The 23,598-nt window shown below is 32.8% G+C and overlaps 3 protein-coding genes across 3 annotated transcripts; 2 read left to right on the top strand and 1 right to left on the bottom strand.

Annotated features, from left to right (window-relative positions):
* Positions 1–1,187: 1,187 nt before the first annotated feature.
* Positions 1,188–7,231, top strand: LOC140058924 (complex I assembly factor TIMMDC1, mitochondrial-like). The gene is made up of 8 exons (XM_072104713.1): positions 1,188–1,271; positions 1,804–1,999; positions 2,636–2,804; positions 3,644–3,732; positions 4,090–4,157; positions 4,501–4,579; positions 4,802–4,912; positions 6,096–7,231. Exons 2-8 carry the CDS (start codon positions 1,863–1,865, stop codon positions 6,196–6,198), a joined length of 756 nt encoding a protein of 251 aa, XP_071960814.1. The 5' UTR covers positions 1,188–1,271; positions 1,804–1,862; the 3' UTR covers positions 6,199–7,231.
* Positions 7,232–7,440: 209 nt separating this feature from the next.
* Positions 7,441–11,614, bottom strand: LOC140058923 (twinfilin-2-like). The gene is made up of 9 exons (XM_072104712.1): positions 11,493–11,614; positions 11,197–11,283; positions 10,911–10,961; positions 10,246–10,373; positions 9,645–9,740; positions 9,054–9,284; positions 8,406–8,559; positions 7,849–7,970; positions 7,441–7,741 (listed from the first exon to the last, which is right to left on the bottom strand). Exons 1-9 carry the CDS (start codon positions 11,515–11,517, stop codon positions 7,598–7,600), a joined length of 1,038 nt encoding a protein of 345 aa, XP_071960813.1. The 5' UTR covers positions 11,518–11,614; the 3' UTR covers positions 7,441–7,597.
* Positions 11,615–16,535: 4,921 nt separating this feature from the next.
* LOC140059362 (uncharacterized) lies at positions 16,536–23,169 on the top strand. Its single transcript, XM_072105250.1, has 2 exons — positions 16,536–16,596; positions 22,353–23,169. The coding sequence occupies exons 1-2, from the start codon at positions 16,580–16,582 to the stop codon at positions 23,167–23,169; spliced, it is 834 nt and encodes a 277-aa protein (XP_071961351.1). The 5' UTR covers positions 16,536–16,579.
* Positions 23,170–23,598: the final 429 nt, after the last annotated feature.

Genomic DNA, 23,598 nt, shown 5'->3' with positions numbered 1-23,598 from the left:
ATATGGGCACAGCACATCTTCTTGTCACATACAGTTTGCTTTTGTAGACAGAGCTTGAAGACAGTTCTGAACAACGTTTTTTTGTGTCTTCCGCCCTCTGGAAAAATCGAATCAACGTATTGGCATGTAATGCATGTAAAACTATGCATAACGGTTTGTATAAATAGAGTTTATGATAAACAAAACGCATAACGGGTAGACGTACCTCATGTTACGTAAATGTTTCATATTTCTTACCTTTTTAGGAGTTATATAACGGCCGTGTGATAGTTGCCCTGTACCCAATTCTTTAATTTTAAAAGGAATTCACTAGAATTCTCAACTTATTTGCAATAGCAGCACTGGAATGAACAAGATGCAGTGAAATGTGAAATTTGAACTCATTGATCTATTAAATCAATACCTTTATGCTTGATTAGACAGGTAAATAAGTGACATATAAGTGACCTATTGTAGGCTATGCATAAGAAATTATATCAATGTCGTTGTTCTAAAATTTTACATTATCTGTGTGCTTTATACATTTGCACATGCTCAGATCGTTTTTTGTCTGACTTTTTTTCAATTTTCATTTGTAAAACTGCCTAAGTCACACTATATTCAAAATATTTTTGCCTAAGTCATTTTATTACGTTGCGCAATAATTATATTGCGTCTTTTTACCTACATTACATTTAGCTTCTATTGATATATATTTATAGAAAAAATAATGAATAAATATTTGTTTTTAAAGAATTTATGAGTTTTTTTGTCTTTTTTTTGTTATGAGGGTAACGATATATACCGTTTTCAAAGTACAATAATATCGGAACCTGACTGACAATAGAATGTTGGTACTCTTTCCCTATCATTTCTTTAAAATTAGTACGTTTTTATGCGCAATATCCGTGTAAAATGGTAATACTTTAGTAGTTTTACTAATATTGTAACCATATGAACTAATATTATACCTTTGTTAAGTTTTTATTTGATATATTCCGCCGTTTTTTCTGCATTCATTGAGTGTAAATAATAAATATAGTACTAAAGTATTATAGTAGGCCTATTTTGTTTACTTGTTATTGTAAAGTAATTAAATATGACTAAAATGAATTTAAAAACCGGGTAAAAACATATAAAATTGAATATTGATATTTAATCATACTCATATAGCGCCCTCTATACTGTTTTCAAGACATGTGGTGGGAAAACAGAGTAGGCCTAGGCTAGAGGTTGGGCTAGAGTACCGTTACGATGTTGGCACACGGCGAGACGTACTTTCTCTGCCAGTGGTAAGCAGGCTAGGCCTAGGCCTAGTTTTTTCATTTATTTTGTAATTGCTTTGATATTTTATATTAATTTTAAACGAATTAGGACGTCATATATACTCTAAAAATAGAGGCTAGACTTAGCAAGCTAAAAAAGGCTGGCCTTCTCTCCCTTAGTTTCTGTCTGTTGTCAGCAGCTAGCTCAGAACAGAGCTAGCTGGCTGCTGCATGCCCACCAGCCAGCCTGCTGGGCCTGCCCTGGCTTATTAGCAGGGCCTAGGCCCTTAGCCTGATCATGGAGGTCCTCACTCAAATATACCTCCATGAATATACATATTCATATAGGCCAAGGTCTAAAAGTAGCCTGTAGGCCTAGGCTAGCTAGTATCCTAGCTCATATATGTCGTCAATGAAAATGTCACTGCAAAGAAACTCTTCAATCAACTTTAAAGCATGCAAAAATCTACTATTGCCTGTGCTGTACGGCTAGGAAAATATTTTGCAAAGGTTTTTTTTTCAAATTACAATTTTTTTTTTTCATAATAAATAATTTCAGCTGATGAAAGATAGATCAGTGCAATAAAAGTGGGTGATGCAGAAAATATTTAAATTACCATGGAAACAAATAAAAAACAAGTTGCCACAACAAAGGTTGCAGCAAAATCAGATGAATTAAGAGAGTTGGAAAGAAGATACAACATACCTATGGAAAATAATGGCTTAGAAAGACTACAAAGTGTTTATACCATTGAGTAAGTATACAATGATTAGAGAGAGAACTTTACAGTAACAGTATGATAGGATACTTTCTGCCCCTCCCCCTATCCTTATTTCCCTTCTAAGCCCTGTCTACACTATCAAACTAGTTTTACAAAAAAATTGTGATGTGCCCAAATATGGCAATGAAATGCTCAAATATGGTAGTGATATGACATCATGTCTATATGAGCACATCACATTTTTTTGCTACATGTAGTTTGATAGTGTAAATGGAGCTTTAGAGCCACCGGCGGTCTGATGAATTACCCCAACCACAGCTATTCCCGATGAACCACAGTGAACCACAAAAAACCACAACAATGCCTGTGAATGAACAGTACAATAATGAATTACCCAATGAACCACAGTTAACCATTCACAATGAACCATGGTGAGTATATGCACCATTGACCATTCAAAATTGTTGGGCATAAGATATGCTCATACCTCCTTACCGGCTTGCAGCGGATGGATATTTTTCATTTGGGGTAACTTGTTATACCCTGGTTCAATTTAGTTTGCTATGGTTCAATCATTAAGCTATTCATAAGACCCCACCCAAACAAGTACCTTGGTAATGTTTATGTATTTTACTATTCAACAAATATATTTTTACTTACAATTAACAGTATAGATAAAGAAGGCATGAGGCAGGAACTGTATGAGATGGTTATAGTGCCGATTACAGCATTCATAGGTGGCGCTATTTATGGTGGTCTACCAGCAGCACGTCATGCACGAGGTCGTTATATAGAAGTATCCAACACTGAAGTATATGAACATCGAATACAGGCAGTGGTGAGTGGTTTTTTAAAACAATTACTTAGTCCAGGACATACCCCTTATATGACTAGATTCCTCCATAATTTCCTCTCTGCCATTGTGACAGCCAGTTCATCTCTTTGCATACCAGTTAGTATATATCTCTAGTACATCAATGTATGAGTGTTGATTATCTTCAAAATAGACCAAATCGCATCGCCTAGTGCATTTGCCACAATATCTGAACGTATTTAAAAAATAAATTGCAAACATATTTAAACTGTATTATTTTATAAATTATTTCTTTTAATGTTTTTGTATAAATGTGTATACACAGTATTATTTGTATATATTATATTACCTATCACAAACTTGTGGAAGAACACCATTATTTTATGGTGAATGAGTTTTATATTTTGTACTTTTGTATTTTATAATTTCGTGAATAAATAAAGATGTTGATTGATTGTTTAAATGTGGCTGTTTGATGGTGATATGTAAGGGTAGTTCAGGTCTATTGCAATTTACACAGACAAGCAGTAACGATAATTAAAATATTGAATCTATGTTACTCCTTATGACCATTTACACACAACGCGGAGTGAACAGGCAGTTTATGCTCAGGATAGATTTGCGCTTACCGTTATTGCTCGTCTGTGTAAATTGGCCTTTAGCCCAACATTCTTCAGGTTTTAGATACTGTACTCTGTAATGTTGGCTGTTAAAAAACTGAAATGTTATTAAATTTAAACTTTTAAAACTTAAGTAGATGTTGTGGAATAATATGGCATACTTGTATAGAAAGAAATAGGAAATTATCAACCAAATTTAAATAATCCAGTTATACATTTTATAAATTTTCTTATCTTCCACAGAGGTCTGCCCAGAATGCGGGATCCCGTGGTTTTATACGTTACGGGTTTAGATGGGGATGGCGGTCAGCAGTTTTAGGTGGAGCATTTCAGTAAGTGGTTTTTTTATTATAAAACTTTTCATTGGTGTTAATTGTGATAAATTGATTTTCATTTGTGCACATCATTATTGGTTAAATCAAATCAGAATCATCTTTATTGCAATAAATATATATAAAGTATTTGAAAACAAAATGTTTTGTTGAATATGCCATTTTAATGTTCCATAATAGTTATTCACTTTGACCAAAAATTTAAGCATTTTATCTACCTGGAAAAAAAAAGTGATTTAAAGCAAAAAAATTGACAAAATGAACTATTCAAAGTTTGATTTTATTAATTTTCATTTTTCATGATTTCTGGAGACAATACATCTTTAAATCTTTATCTATAAATCTTTTTTTTTTCAGTATTCTATCAACAAATCTAGCAATATATAGAAATAAAGATGATTTACTCAACTATGCTGTTGCTAGTGGTAAGTGATCCATGGTGATTAGATTATATCATTTGTATTTAATAAAAACATTGAGTGATTAGTGTATTGTAATTTGTTGCAGCTTGAGAATTTCTCCAAATTAGTTACATTTACGAAGTCCGATAAATATGGACTATAAGGTAAAATTTAATTGCCATGAACACCCCCTGGCCCCATTGATTTTCCTATTGTATGTAGGTTGAGTAATAGTGGGGATTTTTGTATATATATTAGTTTATTCTGGTTTATCAATTTTGTTTGGCTGTTTATACTCAAAAAATATTTTTTTCTAAAATACTACAATTTCTTTAGTCTTAATTGTTTTTTCTTATTTTTTATTCAGCAACGATGGGTGCTCTGTATAGATTTAATTTAGGTCTGAAAGGTATGGTGGGTGGTGCATTCGCTGGAACACTTGTTGGGTAAGTTTTTGGTTTATAGATAATAAGGGTAATCTACTGTGCACACACACACCCACACACTTCTGAAGACACATCGATTGACCTGACCTAGTTATGTCATCAGTCGTTGCAAATCGAAACTTTCTGATACTGTTATAAGTAAGTAGTTTAATGTAAATTACTCCTAAAAAATCATCGCCGTTATAAGGAAAATAAAGTTTAAAATTTGATTCTTTTTGACAGAATTCCTGCAGGTGTTTTCATGTTAGGGTTTCAAGTATTAAAAGGAGAATATAATTTAGAGCGTTATCGTCGAAAGCGTTTTGAATACGCCAAAGAGCACTGGCAAGATATGTAAGTATCGAGACAACATACGGCTTTGTGATGTGCCCAAATAATATGGTAGTGATATGACATCATCATGTCCATATATGGGCAAGTTTGATAGTGTAGACAGAGCTATAGTAAGGATGTATTCCCTTTTATATGGCTTTACCATGTTGAAACACCGGTTCTTGTCAGATCACCGAAGTTAAGCAACGTTGGGCCTGGTTAGAGCCTGGATGGGAGACCCTCTGGGGAATATCGGGCACCCCTATAAAGGGGACACTTTCCTGTGAAAGGAATGGTGGGTAATAAATGGCCAACCCATATTATTAGTCGCGTGGAAGCGACTCTATAGTTCACTATGTCGGTCGGTCGGTCTGTCTGTCTGTCTGTCTGTCTGTCGGTCCGGTATCACTATGCGTTTTATCGCTTTCTGACCTTATCTTGATATCAGTTTAATCTAGCTAGGTCAATTTTTCACAGTATATTCCTTATGGCCATGAATCAATGTGGTTATGTTTTCACGGTGCGCAATAAAAAATGACGCGGTCTACGCACGATTTAACAAAATCACGTTTGTGATCATATCTTCACAACCATGAATCACAATTAAATAAAATTTGGTACTCATAAATTTCAGGGCATAAATCATCATATGGCAATACAATTACGTGCGTAGCGCATGTAACGCATGCGTACGCGCGCTTAACATTTTCAAAATTTATTTTCGATGAAATAAGAGTACATTTCAGGCAATTTTAAGCGTTTACAAAATTGCCATGAGTGCGCATATTTTTGCGCGCGCACTGCGCGTTAAATGTTATTGCGCACTCTTTTTGCCCGATTTCTGTTTTCTTGACTTACTTTTCAACTCGAAATTACGTTATACGAGCACGTCGAAAGTGACAGGCTACGCACGTGTAAATTTTAAAAAAATAAATGTTTTTAAACATTTCAACATTTTTAAACATGTTCAGTAATTTCGGTCAGTATAGTTCACTATGTCAGTCGGTCGGTCTCTCTGTCTGTCTGTCGGTCTGTCTGTCGGTCCGGTATCACTATGCATTGTAGCACGCGACTTAATGGCTGTTGGCCTTGTTATATATATTGGAACACTTTATTGGGTATACTGTAGTATATATGGTATCTAAAGAAAATGTTTTATAAATACTTTTAGTACTTTTATCGTAAAAAATGTATTTTTTTCTAGTCAAATGAGAAAGAGTATGACACCGATGATGCTGGACTACATGGAAACGGAATTAAAGAAAAAGAATTTACTCAAATCAAATGATGATCAGGAAAACTTATGACAGAACTTTTTTGTTTAATTTTATATGTAAGTTAGTATTAAGCTCTGTCTACACTATCAAACTTTATGTGACAAAAAAATGTGATGTGCCCATATATGGACATGATGATGTCATATCACTACCATATTTGATTGATAGTGTAGACTTCAATTAGTTTGCTGTACACCATGTGTGTAGTTGTGAAAAGAACTGTTGAGTTTACTCAACATTTTGATGAATAGGCTTCGATCACATGGTGTACTGCAAACTTGTTATCAACATAAGTTGGCGTTCTTTCTCGTTTTCACTCTCTTCATCATTTCCGGTTAAAAAATTTCACTTTTAAAATGATACTTTTTAAGGCATATTTCATCATTTTCAGGTTAAATTAGTTGCATATTAAGTGCTTCTTTATAGGTAGCTCTAGGAGTTATGTGTGAAAAATTCAATTCAGTCACTGTTATAGGTATTCTACTTCTAATTAAAAAATTATATACCAAATATTTAGATTAAAATGGCTTTATTCTGCAGTTCAAATGTAATAAAATGAATTCTAATAAGTACTAAGATTTTACAACAGTTTATGTCTAAAAATCAAATCACATTTTTTAAATAGTTCTAATTGGATCCCTGAATTAATTTTTAGAAAATGTTAACATAATTGACAATGTTATTCGTCCAAAAGAATATTGTGCATTAAAGGTTAAAGGTCAAAGTAATTTTTTATTATAACATAATACTTAATTAACATTCAATATTATTTTCTTCATGCTATTAAATTTCAAATAAACTAATAAGAAATATATATTAAATTTTATATAAATTCAAACTCAAAACAGTGATAAAATATACAGAAATGTCATTAACTTTCAATTTGGCTGATTTTTTCCAATATCGCCTATTTGGTACATTTTTTTCATTTTAAACCCCTAACCTGTACAAATTCATGTAACATAATATGTCAGTAATAATCTATTCAACAATTTGCATAAACAGGAGGGCTTCTTGTTAACAATACGTTATTAAAATAGCTTTTACTACTTCATCTAGGTAATTTTTTTTCTTTTAATCAACTACATCTTAACACATTTTGAATGTTTATTTTAATAGTAAAAATAAGGTTTTTGCTATACAGTTATCCAAATAACAACAATTACAGTATTTAATCATGCAGTGTGTCTATTGATAGATGTTAAGCAAATCTACATAGAGTACTATTTTGCCACCATGTATTCATTGCATACAGTATTGTAAAGAACACAATTCTTCCATGTAAAAATATAACTTTTTATTGAAAATAGTAATCTGGAAACTTGTTTTGATTTACTACACTGCAAATCAACCAAAATGTTATCAAAAGATTATTTCTAGGCTCCAAAGTTTGGTATAAAATTGTATAATTCGAAAAATGATTACTACACTATTCTTTAATTAGTCGTTTCGCTCCTCTCTTTCCCGCGGGACCCTTTGGTTTGGCGAATGTTGGTCGATGTAGGTTCCTAACGGGGTGGACCTCTTGATAGATAAAGTCCTCGGTTAATTCTGCAGCATCGTCAATTTCAATCTTTAAAAACAAAAAAGCAATACTATTATTATTATTAATCCTTGTTTTGTATCAATTATTGATCCTGCTTTTACAAATTAAATTATTGCAATTTAAAAATTACTTACACTTTTTGCAACTTCTATATTGAACTCGTTTGCGATACCATTTAGAAACGGCGACTTGCACGTTGAGTACAGCATCCTCTCTTTGACTGAACATTTGTAACCAGGCATGGAGTAAATAAACACTGTAAGAAGTAACGCCAATTATTACAACAGATTGTAAAGTAGTCCAGACATTCCAGTTTGCCCTAAAATGTCTGATGTTCAGAATGCACAATTATATGCATCAAATCCTGCTAAATATATGTAGTAATTCGCAGCCTACTGCATTGCGCACTCATGTATCATATATCTGCCAAAACCCAAGCTCATTAGTCTGTCCACACAAAGGAATGCACTGTTGGTTTTCATGAACGTGAAGAATAGTACTGTAGTTTGCTTAGGTTTGACCTTTAATGGTCTTTCACACCTAATCCAGTTCAGGTTTGCGTCCAGCATTAGCAAATTTTCGTTACACGCCTATCAAGTAAAAATATTTGGTGGTAGGGTGCGTTGTGAGAATGAAACATTGACCCACAATTTTATTTGCAGATATGAAAGGCTCTTTAAAAAACCCTTACCGATTGATTTTAAGGCATCTCCTTCATGAGTGTGTTTGAACAGGAACAGGTGATATCGAGGTGATGATTCTGGAACATGTGACGCTAACTCATTTGCTGCAATGTCATCCATGTATTCACTTAAATGTATTTCTTCTTTTTCAACATCTAAAGACTGAATAGAAAAAGAATGATAAAAAAGATGAAACTTTGTAGGCTATTCATTGCTTTTGGAGGAGACTTCTTGATTGTGGTCAAAATGGTGTACTCTTCTTGCCTCATCTTTCAGATACAACATAAGGAATTTGTGCAGTGTGCAAAATGGTTCAAAATAAAACATAACTTACTCAATTCAAATTGAATAGAATATTGATTCTGTGCTGATGATATATGCTGTTTTAAAATCGTTAGCAACCATTTTTTTTTCAGCAAGGCAATCCAACAACAGGATGCTGAGTCCGCCCTGCCAAAATAGGAACACGTAACAGCCCTTTGATCTTATGTCGGGCTGCGAAAAATACCAACGAAACGGTACTATTCACATATTCTTCGCTGCGAGCTGTGCATTTTAAGGGTGTGGAACTGATCGTGGCGCAGCCACAGATAAACCCTTTGATCTCCGGAGCTCAACATCCTGTTGTTGGATTGCCTTGTTTTAAGTAAGCTTACCAACTGCACATATGATGTTTGGTGATTGGCCAGCCGTTGAAGCTGTTTTATTGCATCATTTGATAATGGGAAATTAACCCCTTGCATCGTCTGATGTTTTGTGTCAACTCCGATACTCTGAAAGCTCTCGGTTTTCCGCATAAATTGAAGATCTTCCTCAGCCGCTGTTAGGGGTGCTGGAGCAGATTCAGCCTCTAAATGTTTGTGGTAACCATTCAATGACACATCATCCTGAATATACAACCAATTTTTTTTTAGAGTGCAATCACTCACCTAAATCTTTGTCTATACTATCAAACTAGTTTGACAAAAAAGTGTGATGTGCCCAAATATGGTAGTGATATGACATAATCATATAATGGAAACATCACGTTTTTTGTCTCATAAAGTTTGATAGTGTAGACAGAGCTTAACACACTCTTAAAATGGAGGAGTGTGATTCACTTAACTTCTACACACCAAGACACAAACATCACCCCTGAATATGTTAAAAGGAGTGCAAGTTTGCTGCCTGTCTTGAACCAAGGCCTCATCTGGATTATATATGACATAAAATTAGTTAACAAAATAACCAACAAGCTGCATACTTACCGGTATGGTACCATACAACTCCCGCTTGATTTGTGCAGAGCCAAATTCTATCTTAAGAGATGACTTGGTGCTTGCGTATAACATTTTGTCTCGAACCTGAATAATGGATGGAGAAGCATAGCTGGTTAAATAATGGTCTAGTTGTAGTAATATACAAATAATGAATGAGTTGAAAAATAGAGCAGTCAATTTTTCATCTAATAAAATAAATATATATAACGAACACAAAATATTGTTTGTATGATTGTTTTACACCCTTTTTTCAATTTATTCATCGTAAATCATTGAAAAATGCCAGGCCAGGAAGCTAGCCAAAAAAAAAGGAAAAAACGGAAGCTAGGCTATATTCAAAAAGGCATTGCTCCAACTGAGGAGTAGGACAGTTAGAGATGGCCCGCACAACAAGTTGATTTTCAAAGGTGAACAATTCTGGAAACATTTACAAAAAGTTAAACATCAATATGGAACCTGTCATCATTAAATATCACCGTTTTGACCTAATACCAAACAACATGTGATGTGTAATTAACCAATCAAATTCCAAGAATACAGGTGTGTTATAAAAAAACTAATTAGCTTTAAAAATATGTGGATAGCTAACCTGACAAAAATCTGGAACATACAGAATGAAAACCCACTCAAAGCCTAGGTCTGTCTTGGTGTCCAGTCGATATATAACATAACAGGATTCCTTCTGCACCAGCATTGGCAGCACAGCCTTATCATAATGTAATAAATTGTTAAAGAAACTCAAATTGTCTTGTATCTTATTGTCTGTTTGTAATATGTATTGCTAATAGAACAAAACATTAATACCAGATGAAATAAAAACAATCTCAAAACCACAAAAAAAACAAATATGACATAGCAGAGGATAACCTTTTGAGCTCTGTCTACACTGAGTGTGATGTGCCCAAATATGGTAGTGATATGCCCAAATATGGTAGTGATATGACATCATCATGTCCACCATATTTGGGCACATTTCACTTTTTTGTCGCATAAAGTTTGATAGTGTAGACAAGGCTTTGACTCTTGGGTGGGCTTCTTATCGAAATGTGCTTCTTTTTCAAAATTATATTTGCAAATCAAAAAAGGTGGGGAATGGGAGGGGCTTCTTTTTGAGATGGGCTTTACGTTATGTTATAGAAGAAAAAGGTATGGTAATAAAGGTAAAAACAATAATAGATCTAACTGTTTTGTTTTAACTGGATTTTGTATTGCATTAAATAATTGTAGGTGTTTGTTTATGAGATTGAAGGATATCATCTTCCCAGTTTCCATGAACTTCATAGCTTGATGCTACCTCCATTAATTCTGTAAAAATAGAAATTGTCAATGGTGGGGGTTACAAGCTAATTTCAAATCCTAGAGAAATTTTAAATTGCACAAGGAAATTCTTGTGCAACGTGCATTTACACTTGTCCACATTTCTACACGGTATTTCTACATTGTTATACCAACGGTTGGTATAACAATGTAACCAATATAGGCCTAGGCCTAGTACTGTTTTACAATATGAATATATATTATTATTACTTTAGTAACTTACCATTTTCAACATCAATGTTCACTTTTATGGCTCTGATATTTTCATCTGCCTTTGCTGAAGCAAAGAAGGCCTTCAGATTTTGAGAAGCTAAAACAAAATTAAAAAAAATACACAAATGATCACTTCCTTACGTCACATGGCTTACACATAAAACGTACCCACTCCCTTTGGGAAACTTAAAACAGGTGGCTTAGCAAAGTAGCCTAGACAAACAAGCATCAAAATCGTATTTACAGAACTTTATTCAATTTGTATTATACACATATGAAAATATGATATGTAAAATCATTAAATACCAGTTATTCCTGTCTGATGTGACATTTTATATTGGAAGAAACAGTTGAAATAGGCAAAACACCGGGTCCTCTTTCCACAAACTCTGAGATGCCGTTGTTGTTCACAACTTCCGGGTTGTACCGTTTGTTCGCTCGAGTTTAAATATACGATACATTAACCCACAGAAAGTGGTTCCCACACATAACACTTTAGTTGGCGCAACCATAGAGATATTATATAGTTCACTATAATATCTCTATGGCGCAACGCAAGCGAGTTGAATGTCGGAGAAGCGGCAATAAATATAAATAATAATGTTTATAATAATACAACAGAAAGCAAAGCTTGTGGGTGGGTTTAGATTACACAAACTTCTAATTCTATATAATTCTCTATAACAACAATCAAATTTGAGAAAAATGTTCGTGATAGTAGGCCTACTTAGTAGGCTACATGATGATGTCATATCATTAACATATTTAATGAGCTTATCACTACCATATTTGGGCACATCACATCATTTTTTGTTAAACTAGTTTGATAGTGTAGATAAAGCTTTATACCATTTCTCCAAATGTCACGTTTCATCAACTGTTTACTTCAAAGCAATGTTGCCACACAATCGGTTGAAAGGACTTCACACATGAACAACCCACATAAAAAAAACCAGAGATAATAATACTATACTTTAATCATATTTATAATATTTCGAAAACTGTCCAGTTTTTGGCTATGGTTTAATCACAAAATGTTTGTCCTCACTGCACGCCGCGGTACAACCTCTGATTGGTTTTTTGATTTGCACTCGACATCAATCTTGCAACGGAGATAGTAATGGGCTATATAAAAAGTTCGTAAACCAAATATTTATTAAATTATGACTTATTAAATGTTTTAAAATTTACCTCTGGATCAAAGGGCTATGAAATTTCCAGAGGGCGTCATTAAACTATAAAAGCAGGAATCGAGAAAAATGGGCAGCATTACCGTTTAGAGAGGTGACAAGTCAATAAGGTAGGCACAATTTTAAAGTAAAATAAAAGCAACGTGGTCGTGGATTATTTTCGTTCACTTCCATTTTTAATAATAAACATTTATAGGATTATTTATAGAGGCTACATAACTATATTGTTATATCTTTGTAAAATTCGAAGTATGGCTCTAAGTTTATTCGTTTTCTTTCATTAGCGTTCAAAATCCTACATCGGCTTTGCCACCTGTATTGTAACAATGGGAATGGGAATTATTCGTTAAGGTGATTATTACTATAACCTTTTGCTACGTTTTTATTCTAAGAATACTGTAGCCCTGACGGTCCCTACACAATCCCATGTTATACACAGTTAGCCTACGTAATACTCTTCATTATTCTACTATTACTAATCTGCCGAATAATTACAAGCATATTGTTGGTACCTTATCATATTTTTACTCTGGAATACCTAATTTAATCAAAAAGTTTGTAATGCACTTTAATTTTACTTCGCAGCTATTAGGCTACATCAGTTTCCACGATGGATACTGTACCTACGAGTCCAATTGTATCATCGTATTCGGGATTGTCAACGTTAAACCACACGAGTCTGCTGATTTCCAGATTATTGATCAATTAGTAACGTAATTGTTATAAAACTGTACTGTAGCTTATGTTAGTTTTTGATTTTTGTCTATCCAATCCAAGTAAACTTTTGTAGTGAAAGTCCTACAGTTAAATTAGTGTTAATGTATATAAGCCCATGAAGTAATTTATAGTTCTTCCATAACCATCCTAATTACATGTACATGAATACAGTAAAGCGTGGTTCCCACTAGCGACGCAACGCAAGGACGTAACGCAACGCAAGTGAAATGACCAAATCACAAGCGATGGCTACTAACTGTCTATAACTTCGCTTGTCATTGGTTAAAACGCTTTCGTTGCGTTTACGTCCTTGCGTTACGTTCTAGTGGAAACCAAGCTAGAGAGCAATCACAAGCGAATAACCATCATTTGTGATTGGTCAATTCACTTGCGTTGCGTTACGTTCTTGTGTTGCGTCGCTAGTGGGAACCACGCTCTATCTGTTTTGTACTGTATTTGCATTGTATTTCAGTAATAAACGACTACTACCTGTAAGGAAACACATTTCTGTACTGTATGGTAATCATTAATTAAAATAATATTAATTATTTGCCTATCTACAGACGTACCACCATTTTCAAAACTCTTTCAATAGGCCTATATTCTAGCAATACTTTCGAATTCCTAAATAACAGTGGACTTTTTTTTTAAACTTCAGATTACGGACGTAGGCAACGTAACACTTGCAAGTGTATTTAAAATATAGGCCTAATCTTTAATTTTATTACAATGAATTTTACTGACCGCCGCATACATTGCATTATTTATAATAAGCATTTAGCCTACCATGACTTTCTTTCAATATCAATCTTTTGTGTACAAATGGATTTAAAACATAAAAAAATAAGACTTCAATTGCAATTCCTGCATATTATTTTACCTTAGGCCTACGTTTGACAAGTTTTCTCGGCGCGGTTGAAATCAACATCATCATTCGCGGTACTATACGTACCATTTATTTGTATCAACAAAATATATATAATTATACAGTAATTCTTTCACAAGAATATTTCTATAAACGTATTTGATACAAAACGGGTATGCAATGAGCCGAAGCTCTTAAACGCATTATCCTATAATACAGATATCTAATTAGCAAATTAATAAAACAATAAAAGTACAAATAGAAATAAAAAGTAAAAGTAACAAAAGTGAACTCTACATTTATTTATTAATAGTAGTTGTATTTCCTTTCTAAATTTTCCGATTTTAGTTTCACACTTTATGTTTTCAGGTAAACGGTTCCAAATATTTGCCCCTCTATAGACAATACTCCTATATTTGTTCTTTTTAGAGGAATACGGAAATCACTCTTCTTCTGCGTACCATACTCTTGTACAGATTTCATTTTTGTAAAAAAGGGTTAAATGAAACTGGTAAATTGCCCATACAGAATTGAAACCTAAATACAGCAGTGTACTTCTCATACAAGTCAAAAATATTCAATAGGTTTTTGTTATAGAATAAATTTGCTGATGGATGCGGATAGTGCACTTTACATATAATTCTGATCGCTCCTTTTTCGAAGTATGTATTCTATGTAGCTTCGTTGCCCCGCAACTCCCCAAATAGTTATTGCATATATTAGGTGAGGTAAAATTACCGAGTTGTACATTATTAACAAAACATAAACAATATATTTAAGTTTCACACCCGTCGAAGAAGACGGTTACTATAATGCTAGTAGAATATCCAATATTATTTCCAAGTATAATGGCATTTTATTTAGATTAAAACAAACACTTGCACCAAACTTTATTTTCTTTGTATCACGCATTAGTTCTCCCATATTTAAATTACCGTAACCGTAACCAATGTGAGTGAGTGGCCGGGCGGTTAAGACAGTGGAACCATAATTACGTAGCCATAACATCGGCAAGGGTTCGAGGCTCACTTACTCCATGGTTCTGGTGGTAAAACATAAGGACTATAAACCGTAGGTCCAGTGTACACATCTAGCTCGTGTGCACTTTAAAGAACCTAGTACATCTTTCGAGACGAGTGGGGGTCACCCCGGTGTATTAGTACATCACAGCCACTGATCACCAACTGGGCCCTCTGTGAGACCAGTCTTTGACTGAAGAGGTTACCCAGTATAAATATATATTTCAATTATTTGGTCAGATGTTATAGGCCTAATCTGAAAATCATTCACTTAGGCCTAAAACAAAAGAAAATAATTAGACTCTGTTCAAACTGGCTGGCCCATACTGCACCTTTATTTTTTTATTTACAAACCTTTATATTAAAACATTCTATGATATTCATAAATGACAAAAAGCAATTTTTAAATGTTCAATTTCGTTAATAAAAAAAAGTGATATATAGAGATGATATCATATCACTACCATATTTAAGCATAACACTACCATATATGGGAACATCACATTTTTTGACAAATAAAGTTTGATAGTTTAGAAAATGCTTTAAGTTTTAAACCAGTATCGTTATAAAAATTTTTTTATGAATTTTAAATAGGTTGAATGATAAAAAATCGTTCCGCCCGTGAGAGGTATAAAGCTCTCGTTTTGAACCATAAAAATACCAACCTTAAAATTATATAAATCATAAAAATGGTAAAAATCAATTACGTGTTTTCCGGGATTATAATAATCATTAGGCTTATTACATTTAATTGCCTAGAAACTGTACTCTTTAGTTACCATGCTATACGGACTATCTTCAGAAGGTTCGAAATAGCACTGATCTAACGTTGGTAAATTATCAGGTGAACGTGGCTAGAGTGGTGCAAAACCTTTATTTCAGGACTATGATTATGATACTAAATCAAGACAAAAACAAATTTAGGTTTGTTTCGTTTATATACTTTATATATATATATATATATTCTCATTCCTGGTTATTTTTACATTGATGACCGAATAAATATTATTATTATTATTATTATTATTATTATATATCAAGCATGGATGATGGAGGTATCAAGGTAGTATATTATTATAATAACAATAATTAACAATTACTCGGATAGCTGGAAATTGCACTTTTTGTAAATTTAATAATGTCAAACATCATCAATATATTCAACATCACAGCAAATAACATCAAAATACGGGATTATATGAGCACAAAATGGAAAAGCATAGTATAGGCTTTGCCATTTAGTGGCCCTGCTGCAATAATTGTCCACATCCAAACTTCTAGTGCGTGTGTCTGATGTGTTGTGTGCGGCGATTGGCCAGTTCTTGTTAGTTCATGTCAGAGTCACATTAACAAGAAAGCTGATTGGTTGTACAGTTATTTGTTTGTGATTGGTCAAAACCACCTGTTGGTGTTGTGTGCGGCGATTGGCCATTTTTTTGTTTCTGATTAGTAAACTGTTTCTGATTGGTCAAAAGACAACACGTTCGTGATTTTGCCGCCAAGAATGCAAGATCCACTTTTTCAATCTTTCCGTCCGCCATTCACTGCCGCCATTCACTGCCGCCATTCCACACAAAAAAATCACAAAATCAAAATAAAACCATGACTCGATTACAAACGTGAGTATTGTTTAAATCTTATTAATTCAATAGTAAACCTCCTAGTATAGGCCCTACTGCTGTCTTTTATAGCAAATGGTTTGCAATAAATCAAGAAGACTGAGGTTAGTTAGCCGAGACCGTTTGGGTCCATGGGTGCAGATTAGTGTGTACGGTCGGGCCACACTGACACTTTGTGGATTAGGCATGGACAGCTTGTTCATAATTATTAGAAGATATGCTAGCCTAGTTGGGCTAACACAATACCGTTTGGGCCTAAAAAATCTAGCCTACACTTTGTTAATTTTATATAAAACTAATATTTTATATATATAAAAGGATCCCAATGAAAATAAGTGATTCTCTTTCTATTAATAATGGTATGTTAAATAGACACATACATGCTGCCAACACTCCCATTTTAGAACGCTTATTGAGAGAAATGTGCCTCTTGTTGTGATTAGGTTCCTTGTGTCCTGGTATCAACAACAACGGTTTCTAGTCAGATGGGGTAACTGTTTATCGGATAGTTTCCCAGTTACAAATGGTGTAAGGCAAGGGGGTGTAATGTCTCCTCTATTATACAATATATATGTTGACGCTCTCAGTACGTCTCTTGGTAAAAGTAGATATGGATGTTATTTTAACAATGCATGTTTTAATCATTTATGCTATGCTGATGATTTGGTTGTGTTAGCTCCCTCTGCCTCAGGCCTTCAAAAACTGGTTAACACGTGTGTAGGTTTTTGCATGATATTATTTATAATAATAAAACTTAGACTCATGTCCTAGCCTAACATGTGCTTCCAGTTTTCCATATTTTCTCCCGGATTACAAATATAACTGACCATCTGTGGTTATAATTGTTTGATTTGACAGAAAGGGGATTCCTCTCACAAGATCTTTGTTACCTCTCGATAATAGATAGAGGGCGCATTTGACCTTTCAAAAAACACCACCTATTAATTGATGCATGGTCTATAATAACAGGTACACATTTATCAGCCATGTCTTTTTTTAAATAAAACACTATTTTAAATTTTTCTGCAACCCGACGGATCGTTTTTATCATTATGAAATATTTAGCACCCCCCCCCCCCCCCCCTCTCCAACCTAATTTATAATGCTGGATCCGCCCCTGAATAATATAAATGTATCTATGCCTAGGCTTCTGTGATTGTTGTATTTTAAACAATTTATATATCATGGTAGCACATCCCTTAAAAACTCGCATTGTATATTTTTTTAAAAATAAATGCAAACCTCTACAAAAATATATTAACCCCATGAAAACCAAATAAAAGCGATTAAACCCTGTAGTGTATGATTTGAATTGTATGTAAATTCAACAAATTATTAATTAATGGTCTATTTTTAGGGTAAAACCGCATTTTTTAGTAAAAATAATATTGTTAAACTCTGCAAACCTCAAAACACATACACATCCCATGAAAGGCAAATTAAATCAATAAAATCCTGTATTGCATAAATTGAATTGTATGTAAATTCAGCAAATTATAATTTTTTGTTGTTTGGACAACCTATTTTTGGGGTAAAACATCATTTTTTGGTTAAAAATAATTGTTAAACCCTGCAAACCTCAAAACACATACACATCCCATGAAACCAAATAAAATCAATTAAATCCTGTATTGCATAAATTGAATTGTATGTAAATTCAGCAAATTATAATTTGTTGTTGTTTGGACAACCTATTTTTGGGGTAAAACATCATTTTTTTGGGTAAAAATAATTGTTAAAACTCTGCAAACCTCAAAACAAATACACATCCCATGAAAACCAAATAAAATAAATTAAATCCTGTATCGCATAAATTGAATAGTATGTAAATTCTTGTTGTTTGGACAACCTATTGGGGTAAAACATCTTTTTTTTGGTTAAAAATAATTGTTAAACTCTGCAAACCTCAAAACACATACACATCCCATGAAAGGCAAATTAAATCAATAAAATCCTGTATTGCATAAATTGAATTGTATGTAAATTCAGCAAATTATAATTTTTTGTTGTTTGGACAACCTATTTTTGGGGTAAAACATCATTTTTTGGGTTAAAAATAATTGTTAAACTCTGCAAACCTCAAAACACATACACATCCCATGAAACCAAATAAAATCAATTAAATCCTGTATTGCATAAATTGAATTGTATGTAAATTCAGCAAATTATAATTTTTTGTTGTTTGGACAACCTATTTTTTGGGGTAAAACATCATTTTTTTGGTTAAAAATAATTGTTAAAACTCTGCAAACCTCAAAACAAATACACATCCCATGAAAACCAAATAAACTAAATTAAATCCTGTATTGCATAAATTGAATAGTATGTAAATTTAGCAAATTATAATTTTGTTGTTGTTTGGACAACCTATTTTGGGGGTAAAAAATCATTTTTTTGGTTAAAAATAATTGTTAAACTCTGCAAACCTCAAAACACATACACATCCCATGAAAACCAAATAAAATCAATTACATCCTGTATTGCATAAATTGAATTGTATGTAAATTCAACAAATTATAATTTTTTGTTGTTTGGACAACCTATTTTTGGGGTAAAACATAATGTTTTTGGGTTAAAAATTATTGTTAAACTCTGCAAACCTCAAAACAAATACACATCCCATGAAAACCAAATAAAATAAATTAAATCCTGTATCGCATAAATTGAATAGTATGTAAATTCTTGTTGTTTGGACAACCTATTGGGGTAAAACATCTTTTTTTTGGTTAAAAATAATTGTTAAACTCTGCAAACCTCAAAACACATACACATCCCATGAAAACCAAATAAAATCAATTAAATCCTGTATTGCATAAATTGAATTGTATGTAAATTCAACAAATTATAATTTGTTGTTGTTTGGACAACCTATTTTTGGGTGTAAAACATCATTTTTTGGGTTAAAAATAATTGTTAAACTCTGCAAACCTCAAAACACATACACATCCCATGAAAACCAAATAAAATCAATTAAATCCTATATTGCATGAATTGAATTGTATGTAAATTCAACAAATTATAATTTTTTGTTGTTTGGACAACCTATTTTTGGGGTAAAACATAATTTTTTTGGGTTAAAAATTATTGTTAAACTCTGCAAACCTCAAAAACACATACACATGCCATGAAAACCAAATAAAAGCGATTACATCCTGTACTGTATGAATTGAATTGTATATGAATTCAACAAATTATTAATTGACTGTGAAATAACAACCTATTTTTTGGGGTAAAACATTGTTTTTTGGTATAAATAATTGTTTAACCGATCAAATCTAAAAAAAAACCAGAAAACCAAATAAAGCAATAAAATCATGTAGTTGTATTGTTCTTTTAAAAACCTATTTTTAGGGTAAAACATCATTTTTTTTTGGGTTAAAAATAATTGTTAAACTCTGCAAACCTCAAAAACACATACACATCCCATGAAAACCAAATAAAATCAATTAAATCCTGTATTGCATAAATTGAATTGTATGTAAATTCAACAAATTATAATTTGTTGTTGTTTGGACAACCTATTTTTGGGTGTAAAACATCATTTTTTGGTTAAAATTAATTGTAATTAAATACTAGTAGTGTATGAATTGAATTGTATGTAAATTCAATAAATTATAATTTGTTGTTGTTTTAACAACCTAGTTTTGGTGAAAAATAATTATTAAACTCTGCAAACCTAAAAAACACAGACGTCCCATGAAAACAAAATAAAAGCAATTACATCCTGTACTGTATGAATTGAATTGTATATGAATTCAACAAATTATTGACTGTGAAGTAACAACCTATTTTTTGGGGTAAAACATCATTTTTTTGGTATAAATAATTGTTTAACCGATCAAACCTAAAAAAAACCCAGAAAACCAATTAAAGCAATAAAATCATGTAGTTTTTTTGTTCTTTTAAAAACCTATTTTTGAGGTAAAACATCATTTTTTTTCTTTAAAATAATTGTTAAACTCTGTAAACCTCAAAAACACATAGGCATCCCATGAAAACCAATTCAATATTCAATAATACATTTATTTAAGATGGTCACAATATATAACAAACAATATTACAATAAACAATCATAAACAATTAATATAAGACCATCTTAGGGATCAAAATTAGAAGTAGAACTTGTCTCACATTGACCCCTAAAATAATAATAATTCAAACAAAAATAAGAACGGTACCGTATAAATATACAAATACAACGCATAGAATTTAAATAAATTATACAGTGCGCAACATATTTAGTAGGTTTGGTAACAAGATAAATAAAGGATTTTTATATGCTTTCTAAATGAATTTACAGTATATAAATGATTGATGGCAGTTGAATCTAGATTATTCCAATACGTTGGTCCTAAATAAGTAATAAAAAACTGGCTTTTTCTAAGTTTAACAAATGGAACATACAATTTATGTGGATTTCTTATGTTATAGGTATGATCTAATAAACGATTTGAAAATAACATTGAAACAGACTTTGGTAGTAAACCAGTAACATATTCAAACATAAAAGAAGTAACTTGAAGTTTATGAAGGTCATAAAAAAGTAATTAAAAGTAATTAAATACTAGTAGTGTATGAATTGAATTGTATGTAAATTCAATAAATTATAATTTTTTTTTTGTTTTAACAACCTAGTTTTGGTGAAAAATAATTATTAAACTCTGCAAACCTAAAAAACACAGACGTCCCATGAAAACAAAATAAAAGCAATTACATCCTGTACTGTATGAATTGAATTGTATATGAATTCAACAAATTATTGACTGTGAAGTAACAACCTATTTTTTGGGGTAAAACATCGTTTTTTTGGTATAAATAATTGTTTAACCGATCAAACCGAAAAAAAAAACAGAAAACCAATTAAAGCAATAAAATCATGTAGTTTTTTTGTTCTTTTAAAAACCTATTTTTGGGGTAAAACATCATTTTTTTGGTTAAAAATAAATGTTAAACTCTGCAAACCTAAAAAAAACATACATCCCATTAAACCCCCCCAAAAAATTGATTAAGAGTCCTGTAGTGTATAAATTGAATTGTATGTAAATTCAACAAATTATAATTTTGTTGTTGTTTGAACAACCTATTTCATGATGGTGTCATATCACTACCATATTTGGGCATATATCACTAGTTTGACAAAAATGGTACACAGAGCTTTACACAATTTAATTTTGATCACATATTCCTGGCAAGATCTCTTGAAACATTTCATTTATTTAAAAAAGATATATATAAATTTTCATTGCGCAAGTGTTGATATTTTTCAAAATTGATAAGAAAATGTGTTTTTGGAAAGTTTCACGCGTACACGGATAACGATATTTTTGTTTTCGTTATGACCTTGAACTTTCACCTAAAAAAGTTGACCAGGTGTGGATTCATCATCTCCACCCACTTTATTTTACCATTTTTAGTCTCCACCCCGCCCACCACATATTTTTTTTAAAATTCCTGGATCTTCCACAAAATCACTGGTCATCATTATAGGTTGCGCTATAGGGTTTAAACTAACAAATAAGGTGATTTGGAGGTACATTTATTATTTGTGATTTGCATAAAAAAATATATTCAATATTTAGGAAAATGTGTTTTTGAAAAATTTACAGAGACTGTTTCTCCGACTTTCAATTTGATAGGATATTGATATGTAACACACGTTAATAGAATCTGGACCAATTTCATATAATGGACCATATTGATTAAAGTTTAATTTGTTTCACTCATTTATTATTATATTTTGTTTCTGTTTTTAACAGATTGTTAAATGAGGCACATAACTTTTTATGTGAGGGAGTTTACCGTCCCTACGGTAGAGTTGCCCGGATAGATGAGGAAGTAGTATTTCGACAACGAGAATGTCGACGGTTTCATCCTTATGGCCGAACTGCAAGAGGTTTTAATCGCTCCCCACTACGTGTGCCTATACCACCACCACCACAACCACGACCACCACGCAGACGAAGACCACAGCATCATTCACCACCACGACCACAACATCATTCACCACCCAGACCACAAACACCACCAGACAGAATACAGTTCAGACGCACGAGACAACAACGACAACGTGAAGAACGTGAACGCCTCATTAGATTACGCAGACTACAACATTCCCCACCAAGACAACAGCATTCACCGCCACAACATCATTCACTGCCTCAGCGACGAAAATGTCCACGACAATGCACCACTTCACCTTCATCATCACTTACTTGTTCATCGTCTGAATGTGCGTTTCGCCCACCTCCTAATTTGCCACCTTACAATGCAGAGACGGAAAGACAGAGGGCAGCAGCGAATTGGCATCAGATGTGCGTGGCAGGTGGGCATTTTGATATGCTAGGCATCCCCAATCCAAGAGCCGATGATGGTGGGCCTGCGGCTGCGGCAGCGGCCGTGCCTGCTGCTCCGGCTGTTCCGGTAGTGGTGCCGGATGTGGCTGTAGTGGTGCCTGTGCCGGACGTTGCTCCGGTGCCGGATGTGGCGGCCGTGCCTGCTGTTGCAGCTGGCGTGTACAGAACTCGATCGGGAAGAATAAGTCGGCCACCAGTTAGGTATTCACCATATTGGTAAACTTTTTTTCTTTTTCTTTATTAATATTATTTATTTTTTTATGATGCACACCCCAAGTCCCTGTCTACCTGCAAGAAGGTAGATAATTATTAAAGAAAAAAACATTACTGAAATACAGTAATAACAGTCCCCACAGATATTATCGGGCCATTTAGGCAATGTTAACTCAGATGTAACTTTTAATTTTTCTTATCATGAATAAATGGAATTAGCTCTTTTCAAAACAAATTGCAAAATTAATAGTTGACCCTATTGAATCTTGTTTGGTTTAACCTAAAAATTGATTACAAAAATGTTTTACATTATATTATCAAGAAATTAGAAAATTAATAAAAACAATTATTTTATATGTACATTATATGCTGTAATAGGAAGGATCCATCTTTCAAACATAGTAATTACTAATCTACAAGGAGTAAAAATGTTTGG

The sequence above is a fragment of the Antedon mediterranea genome, chromosome 9 (assembly GCF_964355755.1).
Source record: "Antedon mediterranea chromosome 9, ecAntMedi1.1, whole genome shotgun sequence".
Taxonomy (NCBI): domain Eukaryota; kingdom Metazoa; phylum Echinodermata; class Crinoidea; order Comatulida; family Antedonidae; genus Antedon; species Antedon mediterranea.
The sequence above is the reverse complement of the archived record's forward strand: the minus strand, read 5'-3'. Positions and strand labels throughout refer to the sequence as shown.

Excerpts from the sequence above, each read along its gene's own strand:
- LOC140058923 (XM_072104712.1), bottom strand. The coding sequence starts at position 11,517 with ATGTCACATCAGACAGGAATAACTG. Across the intron at positions 10,374-10,910 it reads TCATGGAAACTGGGAAGATG|ATTATGATAAGGCTGTGCTG; the intron begins ATATCCTTCAAT and ends ACAATTTATTAC. Across the intron at positions 7,971-8,405 it reads AGATGCCTTAAAATCAATCG|TGTTTATTTACTCCATGCCT; the intron begins GTAAGGGTTTTT and ends TACTTCTTACAG.
- LOC140058924 (XM_072104713.1), top strand. The coding sequence starts at position 1,863 with ATGGAAACAAATAAAAAACAAGTTGCCACAACAAAGGTTGCAGCAAAA. Across the intron at positions 3,733-4,089 it reads GTTTTAGGTGGAGCATTTCA|TATTCTATCAACAAATCTAG; the intron begins GTAAGTGGTTTT and ends TTTTTTTTTCAG. Across the intron at positions 4,158-4,500 it reads CAACTATGCTGTTGCTAGTG|CAACGATGGGTGCTCTGTAT; the intron begins GTAAGTGATCCA and ends TTTTTTATTCAG.